The sequence below is a fragment of the Adiantum capillus-veneris genome, chromosome 13 (genome assembly GCF_014529385.1).
Source record: "Adiantum capillus-veneris isolate H3 chromosome 13, ASM1452938v2, whole genome shotgun sequence".
Lineage (NCBI taxonomy): Eukaryota > Viridiplantae > Streptophyta > Polypodiopsida > Polypodiales > Pteridaceae > Adiantum > Adiantum capillus-veneris.
Window position 1 is genome coordinate 119,866,406 of NC_140943.1, and position 20,727 is coordinate 119,887,132.

Below are 20,727 nucleotides of genomic sequence, written 5' to 3' on the forward strand. Positions count from 1 at the left end.
GGTGTTAATCTTCTTTTTCTCTCTCACTCACAGAACCTTTATCCACATTTCATTCTCTCTTCTCTTTCTCTTTGTCTATCGTACATCTCTCATTAAGTAAAAGGAAACTTGTGTACGTATTGAGCATTTATCTTGAGCTATCACCATCAACACTTCCACTACACGTAACATATTAAGTTAGTTGTCAAGATAAATGATATCTCCATGTTAAGTGAGTAGACAAGATTCTTAAAAAAATTGTTTATTTTGCAAAAAATATATTAGGTAGATATGTTTCCGTGGCACAATTGTTCTAGCTTGTACACATAACCCTAACTATCTTTGAAACCTTGATTGAATTAATGAGAAAACAAGTTAGTTGAAGTAGGATATAACTAGCATATTGTGTGTATGTATGTATTTTGCTAGTCTTTGAGGCATAAATAATAGCTTCACAAATAATGTAAAAAAAAGATAGATAACCATTTGCATAGAAAACATTACATTGATGTCATAAAGTCATCCATTGCTAAATTCTAAGTAAAATATAGTATAGAAAGCTTACATTATGCACCATAACCAATAAAATATTGTCATCTAATTTTGAATGTATACATACAATGGGAGAGTCTGCTCCATCTAGTATCCTCGCAAACTTGTATTAGACCATTCGATGTGTTTTTGACCATTTTCCCCACTTCAAGTTCCTCACCATGAAAAGTAACAAACTTATCCCCGATAACATCCAAGGCCTATCATACATGAAATCTAAAAAATGAATCAATATGAACCTAGAATCAGTTTAATAAGGTGTTTGAACCTAGAATTAGTTTAATAAGGTGTCTGTAGGAGGATACTCAAGAAGCTCCATACGATTTGAGCATTTGGAAGGAAGCTCCACTGAAATCATGTGGGTGTGCAATAAAGGGTTGGCACTCTGTAGGAGGATACTCAAGAAGCTCCGTACGATTTGAGCATTTGGAAGGAAGCTCCACTGAAATCATGTGGGTGTGCAATAAAGGGTTGGCACTCTTTAGCTCTTCTGTCATCAAAGCCATACGTTCAAACCTTCATTAATTATACTTCAACAATGTGAGGAATGGTTCAATTTCAACATGCCTATTTTTTGAATTAGTAGTCCTTTATCAGCAAAATAAAAAAAGTTTCAATCTTTTTGTAAGTATTGTATGAAAAAATGCATGCATTGTTGTGAATCATTACATAGAAATTTGTCGCTTGGACCCTACTTGTTGAATTTTCAAATTCTTAATCTCACCTATGTGCTATAAACATACATTTTTCCAAAAGATAAGAGACAAGCTAATGCATCTATCTATTGACACTAAACCTTCTGAAAAGATTTTTTTTCCAAAAAAAAAAAATCCTGCAAGGAGCTGAAGTTCTCTGTCACGATAATGGCCAACCAAGCACTGATTGATGGTGTCTTGGACTCAAGTATTAAAAGGGGGACTCATCAAACCGATCCCAAAAGAAGTGTGTTGCTCCCAGCTGAAACACTGGAGGCCCATCAGCATGATGTCAGTAGCCTACAAGATTGTTGCCAAAACAGTTGCCCTCAGGCTTTCTCTCGGTCTGGACAAAGTTGTCACACCACACCAACATGGATTTATCAAGCAAAGAAAAATATATGATAACATTCTGGCTGCAATGGTGGAAATAGAGTATGCCACCTTCACTAATCAAGAGTGTATTTTGCTCTAGTCGGATTTAGACAAAGCCTATGACAAGATTACATGGTCATTTATTGAAGATGTCATGAAATCTCTAGGCTTTGGGCCTCGGATGTGTAGGTTGGTGAGCACCTTTCGTGCTAGTAGCCAATTGGAGCTACTATTTAATGAGAGAATTGTGGGAGCGTTTGAGGTCAAGAGATCCATCAAGTAGGGGTTCCCTCTTGCTCCTCTCTTATTTTCCATTGGATCTCATCCTCTGGTCACCTTATTCAAGGATAATGCTGCAAAAGGGGAGATTCAAGGACTATCCCTCCCTGACAACAACCATCTGATAGCTAAGCTTTTTGCGAATGACTCACTACTATTTCTTAAAGCTTGCCCTCGAGTGATCAAGAAGGCTTTGGAGATTGTGCAAACATATGCCATAGCATTAGGGTCTAAGTGCAGCATCAAAAAATGAAGATTGACCGCTCTCTCTCTCGCTGAGAGCGACTCTTTTGATCCATCAATGTGGTCTGAGGAGATAGTGTCAAGAGGGAAGAAATTTCGACACCTTGGAGGCCCGCTAGGGGTGGATGTTAATCATAAGCAAAAATTCACTTGGGTCATGGAGAAGATGAGAAGCAAGATGCACAGATGGGAATATATGCTTATTTCCCTCCATAGTAGAGTGAAAGTGATCAACTCTTTCATGCTCCCGTATATAGCTTTCAATGGTCCACTGCTAAAGCTGGCCAAAATATCGATAAAAAGATTCCTATGGAAGAACAACACCAAAGACTCAACACCTTGGCAGTTTGCAAGCTAGGAAACAGTGGCGAGATCGGTCAAGCAAGGCGGTCTCGGGATGCTTAACCCAAGTATCCACGTAGAGGCCCAAGCTACTAAATTTGTGGTCGCACTCGCAAAGAAAAACCAACCCTCGGCTACTATGGCCAATGCCATGATGGACAATGCCAATCTCTACTCGCAAGGTGGACTATGGAAAGGGCTCGAGGTACACGACAAGCTGCTTGCCCCGCTGTGGGCTAACCTGAAGCTCGGGGGGTCGGGGGGGGGGGGGGGGGGGGGGGGGGGGGGGCAATGGGCGAGCTTGCTAGGAAATGCAAATGGGCGGCGAAGACTTTGGGGTGGGGAGAATTGACAATGTATCTCCACAACTCTGCATCTCATTACATCCTGTGACTGGCTAAGGTGGGAAGCATCTCTCTAAATCCATTTTGGAGGGAAGCTGCTAGAAAGACCAATAACAAAGGCATCGAACGTATGGACCAATTTTGGGATTATAGCAGTAACCGGTGGAAAAGAATAGACCAAATCTCTTTGAATTCATTTTGGAGGGAAGTTGCTAGAAAGACCAATAAAAAAGGCATCCAACATCTGGACCAATTGTGGGATTATAGCAGTAACCGGTGGAAAAGAACAGACCAAATGGTTCTCCAGTACAACCTAGAAGGGATGAAAGGTTGTTGATCATCAAAGTCCTTGAGCGGATGGACAATTGGTGCCTACCTAGTTGTGAGTCTAAGTTGGATTAGAAAGCATCGTGATGACCTAAGGATAGACACTTCTGTAGGCTCAAACCAAAGAAATATAGCACACACTTATGGCTTCGATGGATTGGTTCTCTCCACTAAAAAACGGTGAGGTATGAAGTGGCTAGAGTCAAGATGGGAGAAAGTCACCAAGAACATCTACAGCCCACCGTGGCCCCTCAATATGAAGGTATTTCTCTGGAAGGTAATGTGGGGAGCATTGTTGGCTGGGGTAAAGGCTCTAGCTAGGGGAATTGGCCCAAATAGATGCTCTCAATGTAGAATGGCTAGCGAAGACCTCTCTCACCTTTTCAAGGAGTTCCATGCAATCATCAGCCTTGAAAGACGCTCTCAATGCAGAATGGCTAGTGAATACCTCTCTCACCATTTCAAGGACTACCCTGTGATCAGCAGCCTTGCGGGTAAGATATGCAAATGGGTGCAAAGGACATGGAAGATAGGCTTCTAAAAGAACGATCTATTCTTCGGAGGGAAGGTGTTGAAAATCCAGGAGCTACTTATTGCAACACAAGTTGTTAGATTCTACTACTTCAAACAGGTTTGGAAGCCTAGGAACGGTTGCTTATCCAATAGAACCATGGAAACAACCAAGTTCACAGAGATAATTCAAGAAAGCAGGGGGGTGATCCTAGCCTTTGGAAAACACGAGAACTCTGTTGAATGGAACAAATTAATTAATGCCTCTTTAATTGACTCTCATAGATAAGAACCTTACATTGTCCATGGGGTGGCTCCCCTATTAAGCGATGTAAGTGACATCTAAGAGTTGTCATGAGTTGGCACAATCATGGCACAAATGTAATTTTTTGTGGTTGTCAGTATAATTCACTCACCATTGTGAGTTTTGAAAAAAAAGATTTTTTTTTTTTTAAGGGAAAAGCTAACAAACTCTTCTTTAACAACTAATGTTTTCCCAAGTGGTACTCTCTTCATGTGTATCTTTCCACTTGACAAGTGCTTGTGTTTGGACATGGGTTTATCTACATTGTTCATGTTGGATATTTTTCACTATTAGATGGTGACATCCTAGATTGCACATCATGTTTGTATGGCCACAATGGGGCCCTATATATGCAATCTAGCCAAATTTTTCCATTAAATGACTTTCTAGATAATGTGGCATAGTTTTTTGTTAAGGTGGCTCATTTATTAGCTTCTATGTCACTATTATTTTGATGATCCAGTAAATTTATTTGAGCCAATCAGCCCTAAACTGGGGTGCCCCCTTATTTCCATAGCTCTAGGTCACTTATTGTAGCATATAAGTGACTCTTGCCCCCTCATTCTCATTATTAAATTGTATGAGAATTTTCCAAAGTTATTGCTCGCTCTCTCTCTCTCTCTCTCTCTCTCTCTCTCTCTCTCAATATTTGTCTCTTGTATGTGCTCTTTTGTCTTCATTCCTTCATGGTATTAGAGCAAATAGGATGAGGATTGCTTGGAGACCCTACGACATGCTTTTGAAGGCTTCTTAACTTCCATCAATATGTTGTCATAATCTGGCATGCAAGTAATTTGAAAAGAAAATTTATAGTCATTTTTATGCCTTTTGAGTATGTGAGTAGATACTACAATTTACATAACGTGATATGCATGAGAAAAGTTTTTGGTTGTTTTCATGTATATATCCTACCAAGAAATCATGGCTCTGGATGCGGTGCTACTAGTATTTTCTCATTTAAGAATGTGATTATGCCAATTGCATCATGTCACACTACTCACCTTGCCTAGAAAGGTTGATATGGACAATCAAAATAGAAATTAACAAGCATGGCCATCACAAATGTACCTTGCCCTTCTTGTCTTTTCTTTTGAGCGTGTGAGGGTAACAATTAGGATTTTCTTTCCTCACATCAGTATGGTCTTGTCTACAAAATTAATAAAGCTTCTATGAATGTGTATTGATGGAGAGCCGAGCGAGGAATCTAGGATTTTCCACATTGCAAACTCGTGTTGTATCTATGCAATTTGAGGCAAGGCTATATGAAATAGTGAAACACACTTGAGTCTTGTGTTGATGGAGCCTTATGGCCAAGCTAATGGTGTTCCGTAGTGTGTTTATGAGGATGCAATTAAGCCATCACTATGAACATAAGAGTGCTCAATCCTTAGTGCTAGATGAGCTTTTCAAAGGGATGCTTGAAACGAAGCTTAAATTAGCAAGATTGAAAGAAACGGGGCAACCGTTGAGGCAAAGATTTGAGACTACAGAAGGCTTTGTAAGATTATGGTGAGAGCACACTCACGTTGCTAAGAATACATTACTATTTTTTTCGCTTGCACAATAGATGGTGGCAAGGAGCCCAACTCAAGGTGACCGTTATCCATTTGATGAAAATAGCTATGCAGTTGGGAGCTAATTTCCAGAAAGGAGAGATGAAAACTTAGTAGAGAACATGGCTACCAATCATGCCATCTTTGTAGTGGTAGCCATTATGCTTCCAAATGCACTGGCCCCAAAGTATGGTTCCCCTTTCAATATTACTTTCTTTGTTTTTTCACAAAGGTACATCTTGCTAAGGGTCCTCTCTCTTGCAACACTCTCCCAAGCCAAAACTGTCAAGAGAGAGGACATGTCCTTCAATTTAAATATGCATGGGCCCTAAAAGCACGTCCCTCAAAAGGTAAACACTTCTTAAATCTATTTCCTCCAAGATGGCGCTCATGGGCTACCCCGCTACCATTCATACAATCTACCCCACAAGCAAAACTCTTTGCAAATCACACACAACCGTATAAGTGCCACATCAACATATTTTATGCCTTCTTCTTTGTTACGGTTTAGGTCCCTCGATCGGGAATTCCTAGTTAGTAGAGGGTTAGAAGGTGGCCAATAGATACATATCACGATTGGATTAATTAAAAAAATAAGTCTCACAAGAGATCTATATGGGCCTTGTCCAAATGTCGAGATGACTATAGGAAATTTTAAGGAGTGCAACTTCTTTGTGCAAGAAGCATACACTTATTCTCTTATCCTTGGGCAACCATATATCACAATCATTCTCATGAATAAACTTCATGCTCAACTATTGTAATTTACAACACACTTTTAGGACTACTAATTTGACAATTTTGCCACAAGACTTGAGATGATTTTTGGACACTAATTTAGCAGTATCATTTTTGGAGTAGTACCAACTTTTTGTATTTGATGCTTTTTGGCCAATGGCCTTTAAATAGAAGACTTGGGGGAAGCCCTTCATAGTCTTATTTTTATAAAAAAAAATCTTGAAGCGAAGACCCTTTGCTTTATTTAAGAGTGCAGAGAGGGATGCAAAGGCATTGCTTTTTGGGTTTCTACTGACGCTAGGAAGCGCGCGCCTGGATAAGAGAGGGTTTAAAGGAACGTGAACTCGACAAAGGGCCTATCTATCCTAACCGAGAGTATGATTTTTCTCCGAGCTTCTAGCTGTGGCAAATAGTTGCAGATCTGAGAGTGCTCCTCCAACAAGTGTACTCTCTATTGAAGATCAATATAAAGAAATACCAAAAGAGATGCTAGGGCATTGGGAAAAATGCATCTAGGAGTGGAACTTTGCCACTCCGTGCCTACCATGTGGGATCTCTCTCTTTTAGTTTCAAGTTGTGTTGGAGTGCTAAAGTCTGTTCCAGATAAATTCTTTCATATGATACATGGTGCCCTCTACAATTGCCATGGTATCAAAGCTTCAATCGTTTGTTGTTCTAAAAAGTAAACATGTCCTGAAGAAATAAGATGGTGTTTCTAGATTCTAGCAAGTATTTGTAGTTCCTTACCGCGATAAATTGTGCAACATTCTCTCAAAGCATCCTTGTTTTTTTTTTTAAATGTTATGCAAAACTTTCAAAAGTTCTTGAATTACATGTTGTTGCGTATGATACCTCAGGTTTTCTACCCTTTTGCACTTGAAAATGCAAGAGCTTGTTTGCAACAATTCACAAAAGCTTTTATTCTAATTGGGAGAGTTTGTTATAGTCTTGGACACTCCAAGCGAGAAATCAATAGCAACACACGAGCAGAAACTACAAAATCGTTGAACTTAAATAGAGATAGAGAGAAGGATAGTCAACACGGTAGGACGGATTTATGAGCCAAGACACATTGGCCCCAAAGACTTGAGCCCCTTTTGGTATTTCTTTATTGTTGCTCTTTGCAAAGTAGGGTCCAAATCTCTCTCAGACTCTGCGTACAGATACCACATCATCACTGCAATGCAATTTATAAGATTTCGTACAGTCGTGCACATCAACAAACCATACAATTCTCCCAAGTCAGCAATCGCTGCATTCTATGGAATTTCAACCCAAATGTCAAACTTTTGATTAATTGCGTTTAGGCCCCTTGACCGATGCTCCATAACTTAGGTAGGGTTAGGTTTTTCATAAAAACCCTAACCCCTTTCTATTTAGGCTCCTCGGCCATACTTTTTGGGTTCACTTCTTCGTGTTTCAATTCTTCTTGTCCACCCGGCCATTTCTCTTCCAGTTGGACATGCCATGTCATCACTTTAGGACATTCCTCCCTCATGAAAGAATTGTATCTCCCTCAATTACGCTTGCAAAATAGCCAAAAGAATAGAAACTTTCTTTAGTAGTAGACACTAATTCTATAGACCCATGCACCATAATCCACCAATCCAACACTTCTACAAAGACATGAGTCATTGATCAATTACATTTTTGTGGAGGGTCTCAGATACAAATCATGGTCATTGTAACATGTTTAGCAATCACATCCAAATCACGTTGATCTTTTTACGAATGTCTGGATCTATTAAATCTTGTTACTATCAAATTCATATCCTTTCTTTCACATTTCAATCAAGCAAACCATGCCCATGCCCATTCCCACAAGAGAGCACATCCACATAGCATGTAATTCACAAAATCAGATACTTAGATCACATTGATCACTATGTTTCAATCATTTAATTTAGCCATCTCATTCCATTCAAAACTTTTGATGCACCTAGATCACGGTGCAACCATCTCATCCTTCCGGAACTCTCGATACACTCACAACAATATCCACCAATCATCATCCATATAGACACCTTGATGCACTAGAATCTCATTCAGTTCTCATTCACTTAGCCATCATATCTAGATCTCACTGATCTCTAATAGATGTTTAGATGTACTAAGTTTAAATCATTCATTAAAAAAAAATGCTACAAATATTTCATTTTTCTCTACTTGTCTCTAACAATACACACATAAAAGAGTACATGTCTTCAGTTCAATCAAGGAATTTTCCAATTCAATGTACATATTTTCATAAAATCATTCCACAAAATACTGTCAACCCGTCAGTATTTCAAAAATCTCAAAGAGAAATCTAGGCAATATGTGACAAAGGAGTGGAGTGGCTCCTCTCTTGTGCAGTCCCCAATGCACCAGATTCAACTTGTTGATTCGGCGATAACTTTTGGCATAGACACTGCTAATAATCCAAAAGCTTCAAGCTATAATTCTCTCTGAAGAGAATTTGTGATGTTCTCCTCCTTCATCCACTTTGTATCATCAAAGGTCAAAAAGTACCATCAACCAAATTATCTCTTGGACCTAGCTTACCTTTTTGTTCTTTTCTTGTACCGTGCAACCTGTTTGTAGCCCCGCTGGCCTCCCCTGTCCACTGACACATCACTTTGAATCAAAATTCTCAAGTGAGCCATTAGTAGATTCCCTTGCTTCTTCAAAACCCTCGGATGCACTATCATTTGATTCCCTTAGCTCTTCGAAATCCTCAAATGAACTTTTAATCGGTTCCCTTGGTTTGTCGAAACCCGCAGATGCATTATCATCTGATTTTCTTGCTTCTCCAAAACACTTCTGCTGCAAACCATACCAACGAACCTCTTTTGGCAGACCACAACAAAACTGCTCAAGTTACTCCCTCAAAGTGACCCTCCAAAATGAGGACACTAGCAAATAGATATCCCAAAACCTGTGGCAATAGTCATCCAATGTGTCTTTCTTAGTCATTCTCAAATGATGCCAAGCCGTAATGACATCTTCTTCATATTCTTCACCTATCCAAACAAAAGTGAAAACTCTCGTAAATTTTACCCACTTCTTAGGTGCTTGTCTATGCAACAACGTAGTAGTAAACCATGTTTGTGCATTTCCTTTCAAGTAAGATGCCACCCTTTGCACCTTGGAGCGTTCCAAGAACTGATCTCTTGAGAAGGCGACGTCAAACTACTGTATGAACTCAAGGACTCGATGGGTGTCTTGATAGCCTGGAAATGTGTCAAACCTAACTACTTGACCCCCATCCTTAAACTCCTTGGTCTTCTTGTCCATCTGTTCACTTTCAGAAGAGGACTAGCTCTCCTTCTCTAAACTGCTAGATGGCCTCCCATGCCTTCAAGACTTTCAAAATTTTTCTTTTCTTGCTTTTTTGAATTTATCTCCGCTTCTTCCATCTTCTCTCATCCTCTTTAGAAGTAGAGGACGACAAACTGTCCGAAACCTCTGAAGAAAAATCTGAGTCATTTTCAAAACGAATATACTACTTGGACCTGCTTACCACCTCAAAAATTGACTTCCGATCCAAATAACCAAAAAAATCCACAAATTTTCTCTTCTTTCGAGAGTGCTTCAAGCCTTTCCTTAACTGATTTATCTTCTTTTCAAGAGCTCTGTTCAACTCTTTCTACAAGGATAGTTTTTGCTTTTCTGCACTTGACTTTTCTTTCAACTGTCTTACAGTCTTGAGAAGAGAATCGACGGCCTCTCGTCATCTGAAGTGAATCTCATTGATTGATAACTCTATAGATACTTCACATATTTTCGGTCCTGGGAGTACTTCATCAATCTTTTCACATGTGTCAATCTACACTTGACTTTTGTACTCATCTTTGTTGAGATTTTTCGCTGCAAATTTGTCAAAATCTTTGTTGGTTTCTTCAATTCTCATGCTAGATTTTGTCTTTTCTTTCTCTCCCTTATGATCCACAAACGTAGGGGTGTTGTCTGTGTTGGCAAGAACCCATGTGTGTTGCAGAAGGGATCGGATCCTCTGTAGAAGAAGAATCGTTCTGAGCTTTGATACCACTATCACAGGCTTGGACACTCCAAGCGAGAAATCAATAGCAACACACGAATAGAAATTCCAAAAGCAATGAACTTAAATAGAGAAAGAAAGAAGAAGAGTTGACACGACACGACGAAGGTCGAGCCAAGATGCACTAGACCCAAAGATTGACATCCCTTTCATTATTTCTTTATTATTGCTCTTCGTAAAGTACCTTTGAGGGTCCAACTCTCTTCAAGACTTTGCGTCTAGATGCTCTACGGTAGAGTGTCCCTCTGGGAACTTTTAAACTAACTTGGGATGCTTAAAAGAAAAGCCCCAAAGCATCAAGTTCAAAAGCATTTCCACCCAAAAGCATTTGCTCTCCAAAAGACCACATAAGATTGCCAAAACTCTATCAACAAAAATTTAAAAAATCCATATAGCCTGTCACATAAGCACTATAGCACAATTTGTGGGATTCTGTATAGACATGCCATGTTAGTAGTTCGTATGATTCTGCCACGTCAAGAGTCAGCGCGTTTTATGAAATTTCAACCCAGACATCAAGCTTTTGATTTATTGGGTTTAAACCCCTCGATCGATTCTCCATAAGTTGGGTAGGGTTAGATTCTTAATTAAAACCCTAACCCCTTTCTGTTTAGGGCCCTTGGCCACACTTTCCTGGCTCAACTCTTCATATTTCACTTCTTCTTGTCCACCCGACCATTTCTCTTCCACGTGGGCATACCACATCATCACTTTGCGACAATATTTTTTGCCAGATGGTTACAACATCTGACTTTGCATCAGCCTTGCCACCACATTTTCCACCGCCTCCTCCACTGCCTTATGTATTTCAGAGTTAGACCTCATACGTATATCCTTACTATACACCACCTCTACCTACAGTTTCTCAACAAATGATCAATTTATAAATTCTTTATTGTCTCCATTGTGAAAGATCAAAAGAAAGCATTACAAATCTTTAGAAGTTTGACAATATTTATGCACTAGAAAACTACACAGAAGAATCCAAAAATTTCTTAAGCAGATGCTTTGTTTAAAGATAATGCTATACAATGGTGGAGTCATCTATCCATAAAGCTTTCAAGAACATTTTTGCTCGAAGCTACTTGACTCCTTATTTGAAGTACAACTTCTTGCAATGGGATAACTTGAAAATGCTAGCTACTGAGATCATGGAGGATTATAGTCAGAAATTTTTGGATAGCTATCTTTCTGTCTCCTCCTTCGACACTTTAATGTTGGAGGTTTAGTGTGAGCACTATAATAATGGAATACCTTCTCCACTTCAAGAATATTGTCTATCCAAGCAACTCTCAATCATCCAAGAACTTATGGACCATGCTACTCCTGGTTGCGAATTGATGAAACGAAGACTTGAATTTAGACATGAAACTGAATTCAAACCAATCAAGCTCCTAAAGAAAATTCTTGATCACAACACTCTAACTCCAAGGGTTCTCATAACACTTTGAATCCACCTACAAGTCCTCACCTTCTTGCTCATTGATAAGAAACTCTTCAAAAAGAAGGTAGGTGTTTCGAATGTTTCTAGACTAGACACACTTCCTATGTTTGTCCACACAAAGGGGATAATACTCATGAGAAACCTCCTGCCAAGAAGGCCAAAATCACAATGGGATCTGTTTCAAATATCTATGAAATTACTACAGCCAATACCACTAAAGAATGATGCAAAGCTTATGGAAAATTTGTGGAAACAAAGCACTTATCTTCTTTCATCGGAGAGCTACAAAAAATTTCCTCCATCTAATTTTTATGAAAATTATGGATTTTGAGCACGACCAGTTTGCTGGAGACATTCAAGCAAAGCTAGCTATAGGAGATAGCAGTACACTTATTCCTCTTATTAGTGCTCTTCGTGTCACCATTCAGGGGTCAAAGTTAACTACCACATCATGCAGTTGAGATAATGTGACAAACTTTACGAATGCCTTGGCATCATTGAAATGATGCTATTATTCATAACCGCAACCTAATCATTACCCTTAACCAAGATAGCAAGGGCGTCGTCCTCAGCCCAACTTATTGAAACCAACCCAAAATGATTTTGCTATTGTTTTTGTATTTAAGAGACTATTTAAACTCTTTTTCAAACTATTGTTTGAGTATTTTTTGAACTAGACTAAATCTTGTTTGTACCTGTTTGATCTTGTTTTGGTGCCGACTATAATTGTATCACACTAGTTTCACCACTAGTTTCAATGTTGTTTTATCAACCTCTAAGTGACACATGCTTCATTTTGGGGATCGTTTAGTTATAAATGGAATCCTCTGAATGGGACAGAATACGTGTCAGGTGCAACGTAATTGAAATGGTGAAGATCTAGTTTTACACTTCTACAAAATCCTTTCTTTCCTTCCTTGCGTTAGTGAATGCTTTATGCTTGAAAGATGATTCTTGATACTTTCCCCTAAAGAGAGGGGATGAGAGAATGCAATAGAGATGTGTAGAGAGAGAGAGAGAGAGAGAGAGAGAGAGAAAAGAGAAGATCCAGACCCGATGGGGTAACCAACTCTCTCAAGGGTCCCCCCATACCATTGCCGATGTGGTATTTGCTTTGAATTGCGTAAATAGAATGTACACGCAATACCTCAATGCAGACTCTACTGACTCAAATGATGATTGTAGTTGCTGTAACTCCTCAGGAAGAGGCATCTTCGGGGCTGATTTGATGCACCTTGGATCCTCTCGATATGGGATTGTAGATGGCCACCAAGGGGTTGGTTTGCATTCCGGATGTGAGAGGAATGAAGGGCTGAAAACGCAGATCTCGACAATGCCGATGATGGACAATAATGAAGCACTCGAAGATGGCGAGGGAATGGCTGAGGTGAGGGCTCAATGGGCTGCCGAAGTACCGGACCGCAACAGGGAGACGCATGGGTAGCTTTTCAAGCAATTTTGTTGCAAAGGACAGACTAAAAACTGAAAACGCTGGCCTAATCTTCTAGGTTCTCATGGCACAAGGGCTGAAAGCAGAAACTGAGGGCTAATGGCAGAAAACGTTGGTTGATTGCTCCTTCACTTATAGCGTTTCTTCACTTATGATGATTAAACGATGGCTGCCTTGATCCTTTTATAGGTGAAATTTGCAAGTTAAATACTTATTAGGCCTTAGGTAGAGCAAGTGTCCACCAACTTACCCAACAATAAATCAATAAAGTGATTTATTAGAATTGAATCAATGGAGGTCTAGTTTTCAGCGAAACCGCCACCCGAGAATCTAATTGACGCGGGGAATGGCTCGTTGGATTCCTCTAACCTAAAACTACATGCACATCATATCGGATGCCCACCGTACTATAATAACGTCTGTCAAAACGCGTATACAAACCATTTATACAAGAGGGTTCCAAAACTGGAAAACCTAATCTAATGGACTTGTCCTGGCATGCAGGTCCTACGAACAAGCTCACAAAATTACTAGTATTAATCCTCCTAGGATTATAGACATCCCTATCTAGGAAGAAGGGGAAGATTGGCTCTGGAAGTCGATGAAGCATGTCCACATGGCACATAGAGCCATGTGCACATGATAGTACGATAAAGGGATCATTTATTTATACTCAAAACCCCTAAAAGAGGAATGCTGCAATCTAAGCATCATATAATTGTAGATGAGACTCTCTGAACGACACAGATTGTAGTCTCATGATCGTTTGGTTCTAATTGGGATTTAATTCTGTTTGAAAAAACCAAGATCTGAGCACTCTCTGGATGGGCTAAGTTTAAGTCTTTATGTTTTGTGACTATATATACCTGGATGAATCCACGATAAGCCCAGATTCACCATTCAAGGAAAGTGCAAGGTACAAACCGATGGTAGTCAGCCACAAGACAATATAACCATCATCTCCATCATGCATAGTATTGACTAAATACCACGACATCCCCACTAATGTTTTGGGACTATATTTATGTCATTTACATAGCATTTTGTAAAGCACATGAATATGGCGCATCAATAGTTTCAACTTGGATGAGATAAATTGGGTATGTGATCTTAGTGCATCAAGATATTTATAAAGGATCAAACGATCTGGGCATGATGGCTAACATTGCTATACTGAGGTATGACACGAGGATAAGATGGCTAGATATACATCTGATTGTTGAATTGTATGGTGTACTGCATGCTAGAGAATGTATTGTCCGGTGTTGATGGTTATTGTCATGTATGTATGAAGACAATGTTTGTTAAAAAAATCGGATTGACTTTTGCAAGTGTAATATAATCGAGCGCTTACTCTTCCTTTGGAGGGGGAGAGGAGAGGTATGTCACAAAAGTGTTGCTGTGGTAGCTTACTGAAGAGAGGAGTAAAGAGATACCCCATGATGGTGTGGTAGCTTGTACAAAACCTTTTGTAATTTACGATGCATTTTTAGAGCTACTAATGTGGCAATTTTACCTTGAGACTTGAGATTCTTTTTGGGTGATAATTTAGCATATGCTTTTGGAGAAGTACGAGCTTTTATACTTAATGTTATTCGACCACTAGCCTTTAAATAAGAATCTCAAGGAGGACACTTCTCAGTTTTGTAGTCGCAGAACTCAAAATGCTCCTGCGGACAGTTGTACTCCGTGTTGAAGATCCATATAAAATAAATAATGAAAGTGATGCTAGGGTTTTGAGACCAATGCATCTAGGTCCGTGTGACTTTGCCACTCTATGTCTATCGTGTGGAATTTCAGTTTCAAATTGTAGTGAAGAGCTAAAGTTTGTTGCAGTTCTAGTTTTTTGTCTAACGTGTGATATCCTCTACTATTATATCTCTATTCAATGTATGATTAGTTCTAACTCGATATTCAGACATTTGACAACCATGAGAATATCACGAATGCAAGCTCCCCAAAAGTTCTGACACATTCAAGAAAGAAGTCTCTACAAAATTCTAGAAGCTTGTACTAGAAGCCTCTAGCGGATTATCTGGATCATCGCTTATGTCAACATCCAACATGAAGATCCTAGAAGATTTTAAAAGCTTGTACTAGAAACTTCTAGAGGATTGTCTTCTTTCAACCAAGTAAAGCTGTTTATATGCATGCAACTAGAGCAATACCCGATTGATGTTTATCAAGTTAGTATCGGCACTCCTCTCTCAATACACTTTGGAGAAGTAGTTATCAAAACCAAGTTTCACAAGCTACGATAAGACTATTACTATGCTCCAATCACTTGAGAAATAATGACGAAGCTTTTCTTTGAGATTATTTATAGCTATCATGGGCTTCCAAATCACGTTGTTTTGGATAAAACACCATAATTCATATCAAGCTTTTGGAGAGGCATGTTCAAGATTTTAGAAGTAAAGATTAACCTCTCTTCAACCAATTATCCACAGAGTGATGGACAAATAGAGGGAGTGAATCAAATTCTAGAGGAGTGTCTCCGATACACAATCAACTATCATCAAGACAATTGGGTAGAACTGCTTGCCCTCGTTGAGTTTGCCTACAATAACACCATTCATGCTTCTACTCAACAACATACTCTATTCTTTGTTAAAGTCGGCACCCAAGAATGGGTATCCACATAAATCACCAAGTAAAGAATCGAGTTGTCACAAATTTAGCCACATATTTAAAGAATATTCATAAAGAATTGACAAAAAATATCAGAGTGACTCAAGAGAGGTATAAAAGTCACGTAGATAAACATTGAAAGCAACATCCACCATACAAGATTGGGGATCGAATGCAACTTCTCTACCATGACCTACATTCATCTCACCCTTTCTATAAGTGGATTATCAAAGATCTGGACCATTCAAGATAATTGGCCAACCTTCACTATTAGATGGTTGGTTGTCCATGGATATAGCGTACCAAATTTAAGATTTAAGTAAAAAACTTTGATTCGGAGACTCATGATGATAACCTATCCAAGAAAGTGAACTCAGTCACATATCATCTCTAGTTACCACAATCTATGAAGATTCTCCCATCTTTCATGTTTCAGTGATGGAGCTTTGTCATGAGTCCAAGATTCCTTGGAGATACTGACAAGCACCACCATCCATAGAGATTAACGGTCATCAAGAATATAAAGTCAAAAAAATATTTGATTCCAAAATCTATCATGGAAGACTTCAGTACCTTATACATTAGAAAGGTTATGATGCAAGCAAACGACCATGGGAGCCTGCATCTAGTCTACATTGAGCACGACCAAAGTTCGTGAGTTTCATTAATAACATCTATCGAAATCTACCTTGAACAAGTGGCAAATCCCCTCCTCGTGGAACTCATCGCTAGAGGAGGGGATACTATCATGGATATAATCTCCAAGATCCTAAAAGATTTTAGAAGCTTATACTAAGAGCTTCTAGAGGATTGTCACTTATATCAATATCCAAAATGAAGATCCTAGAGATTCTATAAGCTTATACTAGAAGCTTTAAGAGGGTTGTCTACATCATCACTTATGTCAACATCCATGCATCATACCAATCTATGCCATGTGTCACCATGCATATGAACAATGTGTTCACATGTATGTCATGCCATGTGGGACACTCTTGTATTGACACGTGTCCTTCTTAACCTCCCTAAGCACTAGTATAAATGGAGGTCTTGGGCTGTAATCTCCTTAGTCTTTTCAACACCAGTTGTGAAGCTCTTGCAAGGTAAATCGTCTCTGACTTTTTGTAACTCAAATCTTGTTCTTGTATTCAAGTGATGCCTTGTACTCCAGTTTTGTAATCTAAGTCTTGTATCAAGTTCTCTTGATCAAATATTAAGTCTTTTAATCAAGATCTAGTGCCATAATCAAGTTTCAAGCTCCTGTAAATTGTGAGCATCTTCTCTAGCTCAATATGAGCTCATAACAAAGAACACCTTTAGGATATGTAAGCATAGGTACCTTACCTCAAGGAGCAAGATAATGAAGAAGGTTTTACATGAATTCATGCCTCAAATCACAATGCCATTTCTTGATGATGTGACAATCAATGGATGTGAAGAAAATTAAAAGTTGAATTTGGACTCGAGAGGGTGCTATAAGTTTTTTGAGACTATATAGCACATTGTGAGAATATTTTGCCTACATTAAAGGAAGTCAATTTCACCTTGTTTGGGTAAAGTTCTGTATTTGGAGCCAAAGGATTTCTAATTGTGGCCAGATGTATGGTCCTTCAGATAGAAGATTGTAATTTAAAAGATGAAGAAAATATGTGTAGCTATAATGAGGGTTAAAGTTTTTTATTTGTGCTTTTTCAAAAAAATTCCCCTGGCTCTATTAAGAGCCATGCAAAGTCAAGCTAGTCATTGTATCTTTCTCATTAAGAATTGAGACCATAAATCTCCTTTGAATACAATAGACTCCAAGCTTTTGCCACAAAGAGAGAGAGAGAGAGAGAGAGAGAGAGAGAGAGAGAGAGATAACCCCCTCCTACTTGGAGACCTTTGCCTCCTCAACCCATAGAGAGAATACAAATAGCTTCACTAAATTACCAAATCACCAAGAATGCATTCATTTTTATCGTATTTGTTTTAGATGGGATCTTCACATATAGCACATGGCCAAATCAACTTGCAAGAGAGAGAATTACGTACAGTATACATGTTGTTTCCCTTGAATGCATCATGGATGAGATCTCTACTTTCACCAACTCAACAAATTATCATGCAAGGAAGAGAACCATGCATAGAATGCATGATGTTCTTATCTCATGCAACACGGACCATATGTCTACTTTTGTCAATTCAGCAACTCAACTTCGAAGAGAAGATAGCCTTTCATTCTCACCTCACTCAGGGAAGAGGTTACCAAGTGCATGCCACATTTTATCATTTGGCAAACCTTATTGCAAGCCTTCTTGTTCTTTGATAGAGATGTAACTTCGCAGAGCAATTCTTTGGTCTTTATCTTTTGCTATTCCTCTTTCCTTATGAAAGTTTTTCTACCTTAATGTCAAACCACTCTTCATGGTCATGAGGAAGTCACGATTGTGAGAGACGTGTGTGCAACCCTTTGGCATTGTCCCTCGTTTCGTCCAAAATCTTTTATGTAAGGGCCTTGGATATGAACTTCAGGTGCTTTGCATTTCGAGAACCAACCATATAGAATACTTACTCTCGAAAATCCATATAGAACGCCTACACTTGGTGAACTTAAGGTGCTTTGCATTTCGAGAATAAGCCATATAGAACGCCTACACTCAAAAATCCATATAGCACACCTAGAGATTCAAGTTGCTGCATTGGTTAAATAACGGCTTGCTTGTCAACATGGTGAAACAACCCAAGGTGGTCGCCAGTCAACAACAACCGGCTGCAAACAATTGACTAAAAAGGCCTACACGGTCTCCATGTGCACTGCTCAAACCCGAAATCCTCTGCTCAAGAAGCACCTGCTCTACCACTGCGCTACGTGCAAGCGTTTGCAAGTGGACCGAAGCATGTGCATCATAAGTTGTAATGACTTGCTACCCTCCCAAAAAAGTGTCGTAATCGATTGAGCCACTCACGCCCATCCGATATTTATCCATTGCCGCAAGTTGCAACCCTTGGATGTTTCACTAGTTGACAATGGGGTGCCCTTACTTTGCCATTCTTAAGGTGGGTTCAAAGTAGGCGACGGAAGAAAAATGCAAAGGGGCTTCGATCCTTCATGACGAAATTTCATTGGTTGGAGTTGAGGCACTCTCCCATCGGACCCTCCATTTTTCTTTCGACCCCCTCCCCCCGAAAGAGTTGATGGCCTCTCTCAACCCCCTTCACTTTTTCACTTTTTCTCCTCCACACTATTCACACTAGACGATGGCACATTTAAGAAGGCTTGTTTCTTCCGTCGGTTGAGTCAGAACCGAGCCTTAGAGATGTGTCTTTGGAGGTGCACAAACGTGTACACACGCACAAAAAAGAATAAAAGGGCATACCTGGTGTGCTCTTGGAGTTTGTATTGAGAGCGGGAGAGGTAGTAGAGCGTGCCTCCAAGCGATAGAAAACCGGCCATGCTGACAGTGAGGACCACGGTCACAAGGATTGCGAGGCCGCCCAACAAGACAAAGGGTAGGAAGGCCAACACGGTGGAGACCAGTGTGAACCCGGCCACTGCTGCGAGTCCTGCAAACCCTAACATCAGCAAGCGCGCTAAGTTGAGCATAAGTGGCATGCCGATCCACACGCTCACGCGATGCCACGACGCCCACAGGGCTGCTTTCGACTCCATGCCTCGTTCTTACAACACACACAGAGAGAGAGAGAGAGAGAGCGAGCGAGCTTTATAGCATTGCTTGCGTGCAGAGTAGTTTCTAAGCGCGCAATATTGTCTCGCAGAGACAAGAGACTCTAAGACGTCACTCTGTGTGTGTGTGTGTGTGTGTGTGTGTGTGTGTGTGTGAGAGAGAGAGAGAGAGAGAGAGAGAGAGGCGATCTCATCACACAGATTCTCTTCATGTCGCTTTGCTGTTCTCTGCACGCACACGCTTCCTGAAGTAGGATTCTGCTGACTCTCGCTGCCCCAAGACCATGACACCGTCTCATGTTGCCTACGTGATAATCTACTCATCCATTGGTGTATGAGGTAAAACTCATTTTCTTATGCACACACTATTACTTATTACGTTTCCAAAGCTTTTCCCTCTAACGTCATTCCAAATCCCTTAAACTAAAGCTCATATTGAATTTTAAGATCAACTATGACTCTCCATAAGCATGGAATCGTATTGGTTTTGCATAACATAGATCATGTATGACCATGGAGATGTTGCCCTCAAATGTCCGACAAAGTAGACGAGGAGATCCTCCAGAGTGCGATTGGGGTAGAGGCGTCAAGTTAAGGATGCTCAAAACATTTTGGGCCAATAGAGAGAAATTCAAACTCGTGTAATTCAATCTTCCACTTCAAGGACTGATGTTGAATGAAATTGATGCTAAAAGAAAGCCCTTGTACATGTTTTCTCACTTCTCATGCTAACCCCATCATGACACTTAAATAATAGATGAGAGAAAACAAAAGGTGTCCTTCTTTTGGAGCATGTCCTTTGTTGAGACATTTACCTAGTAGATGAGAGAAACAAAAGGTGTCCATGTTTTGGAGTATATCCTCTTATTGAGACATTTACCTTGGCATGTACAATTTCCTAAAAATTGGATTATCTAGTTATGGATTGGTGTTTTGTGTATGTGTGCCACCCTCTTCTTTATCGTTTTCATATTTAATGACCGTTCTCTTTTAACCAATGTAAATTTTTCTCTTGTAGAGAATTTTTTTATTTTATTTTAGCGAACGCCAACAATGGTCACCCTTAGCAAGAAGTATGTTGGTTGCACATTCAAAATCGTTGATAAACAAAAGAGGAATCATTGAAGAATATGGAAATGAGTGTACATGTCCTTCACAATAACTTCTGTGCTATATATAATGGGGTTTAAAAAATTTCAAGGAGTTGAGAGGACTGTGGAGCTGTGAGATAAGGTGGGTTGAAGATGGTTGAGCGGGT

At 39.6% G+C, this 20,727-nt stretch overlaps 1 protein-coding gene across 3 annotated transcripts; it reads right to left on the reverse strand.

The window, feature by feature from the left end:
- Positions 1-467: 467 nt before the first annotated feature.
- On the reverse strand, positions 468-19,463 carry LOC147444757 (uncharacterized). Of its 3 annotated transcripts, none has more exons than XM_086527936.1 (2): positions 19,162-19,463; positions 468-1,018 (listed from the first exon to the last, which is right to left on the reverse strand). In XM_086527936.1, exons 1-2 carry the CDS (start codon positions 19,452-19,454, stop codon positions 931-933), a joined length of 381 nt encoding a protein of 126 aa, XP_086384062.1. In that variant the 5' UTR covers positions 19,455-19,463; the 3' UTR covers positions 468-930. The 3 variants fall into 3 exon arrangements, with proteins under 3 accessions (XP_086384062.1, XP_086384061.1, XP_086384063.1); XM_086527935.1 differs by having other exon boundaries at positions 471-1,021; XM_086527937.1 differs by lacking the exon at positions 468-1,018 and adding an exon at positions 11,324-11,606.
- Between the last annotated feature and the right edge of the window lie 1,264 nt (positions 19,464-20,727).

Bases quoted from the DNA above. Each gene is read 5' to 3' on its own strand.
- LOC147444757 (XM_086527935.1), bottom strand. From the start codon at position 19,454: ATGGAGTCGAAAGCAGCCCTGTGGGCGTCGTGGCATCGCGTGAGCGTG. The intron at 1,022-19,161 runs GTATGCCCTTTT...CTTTGATGACAG, and splicing joins AAACTCCAAGAGCACACCAG to AAGAGCTAAAGAGTGCCAAC.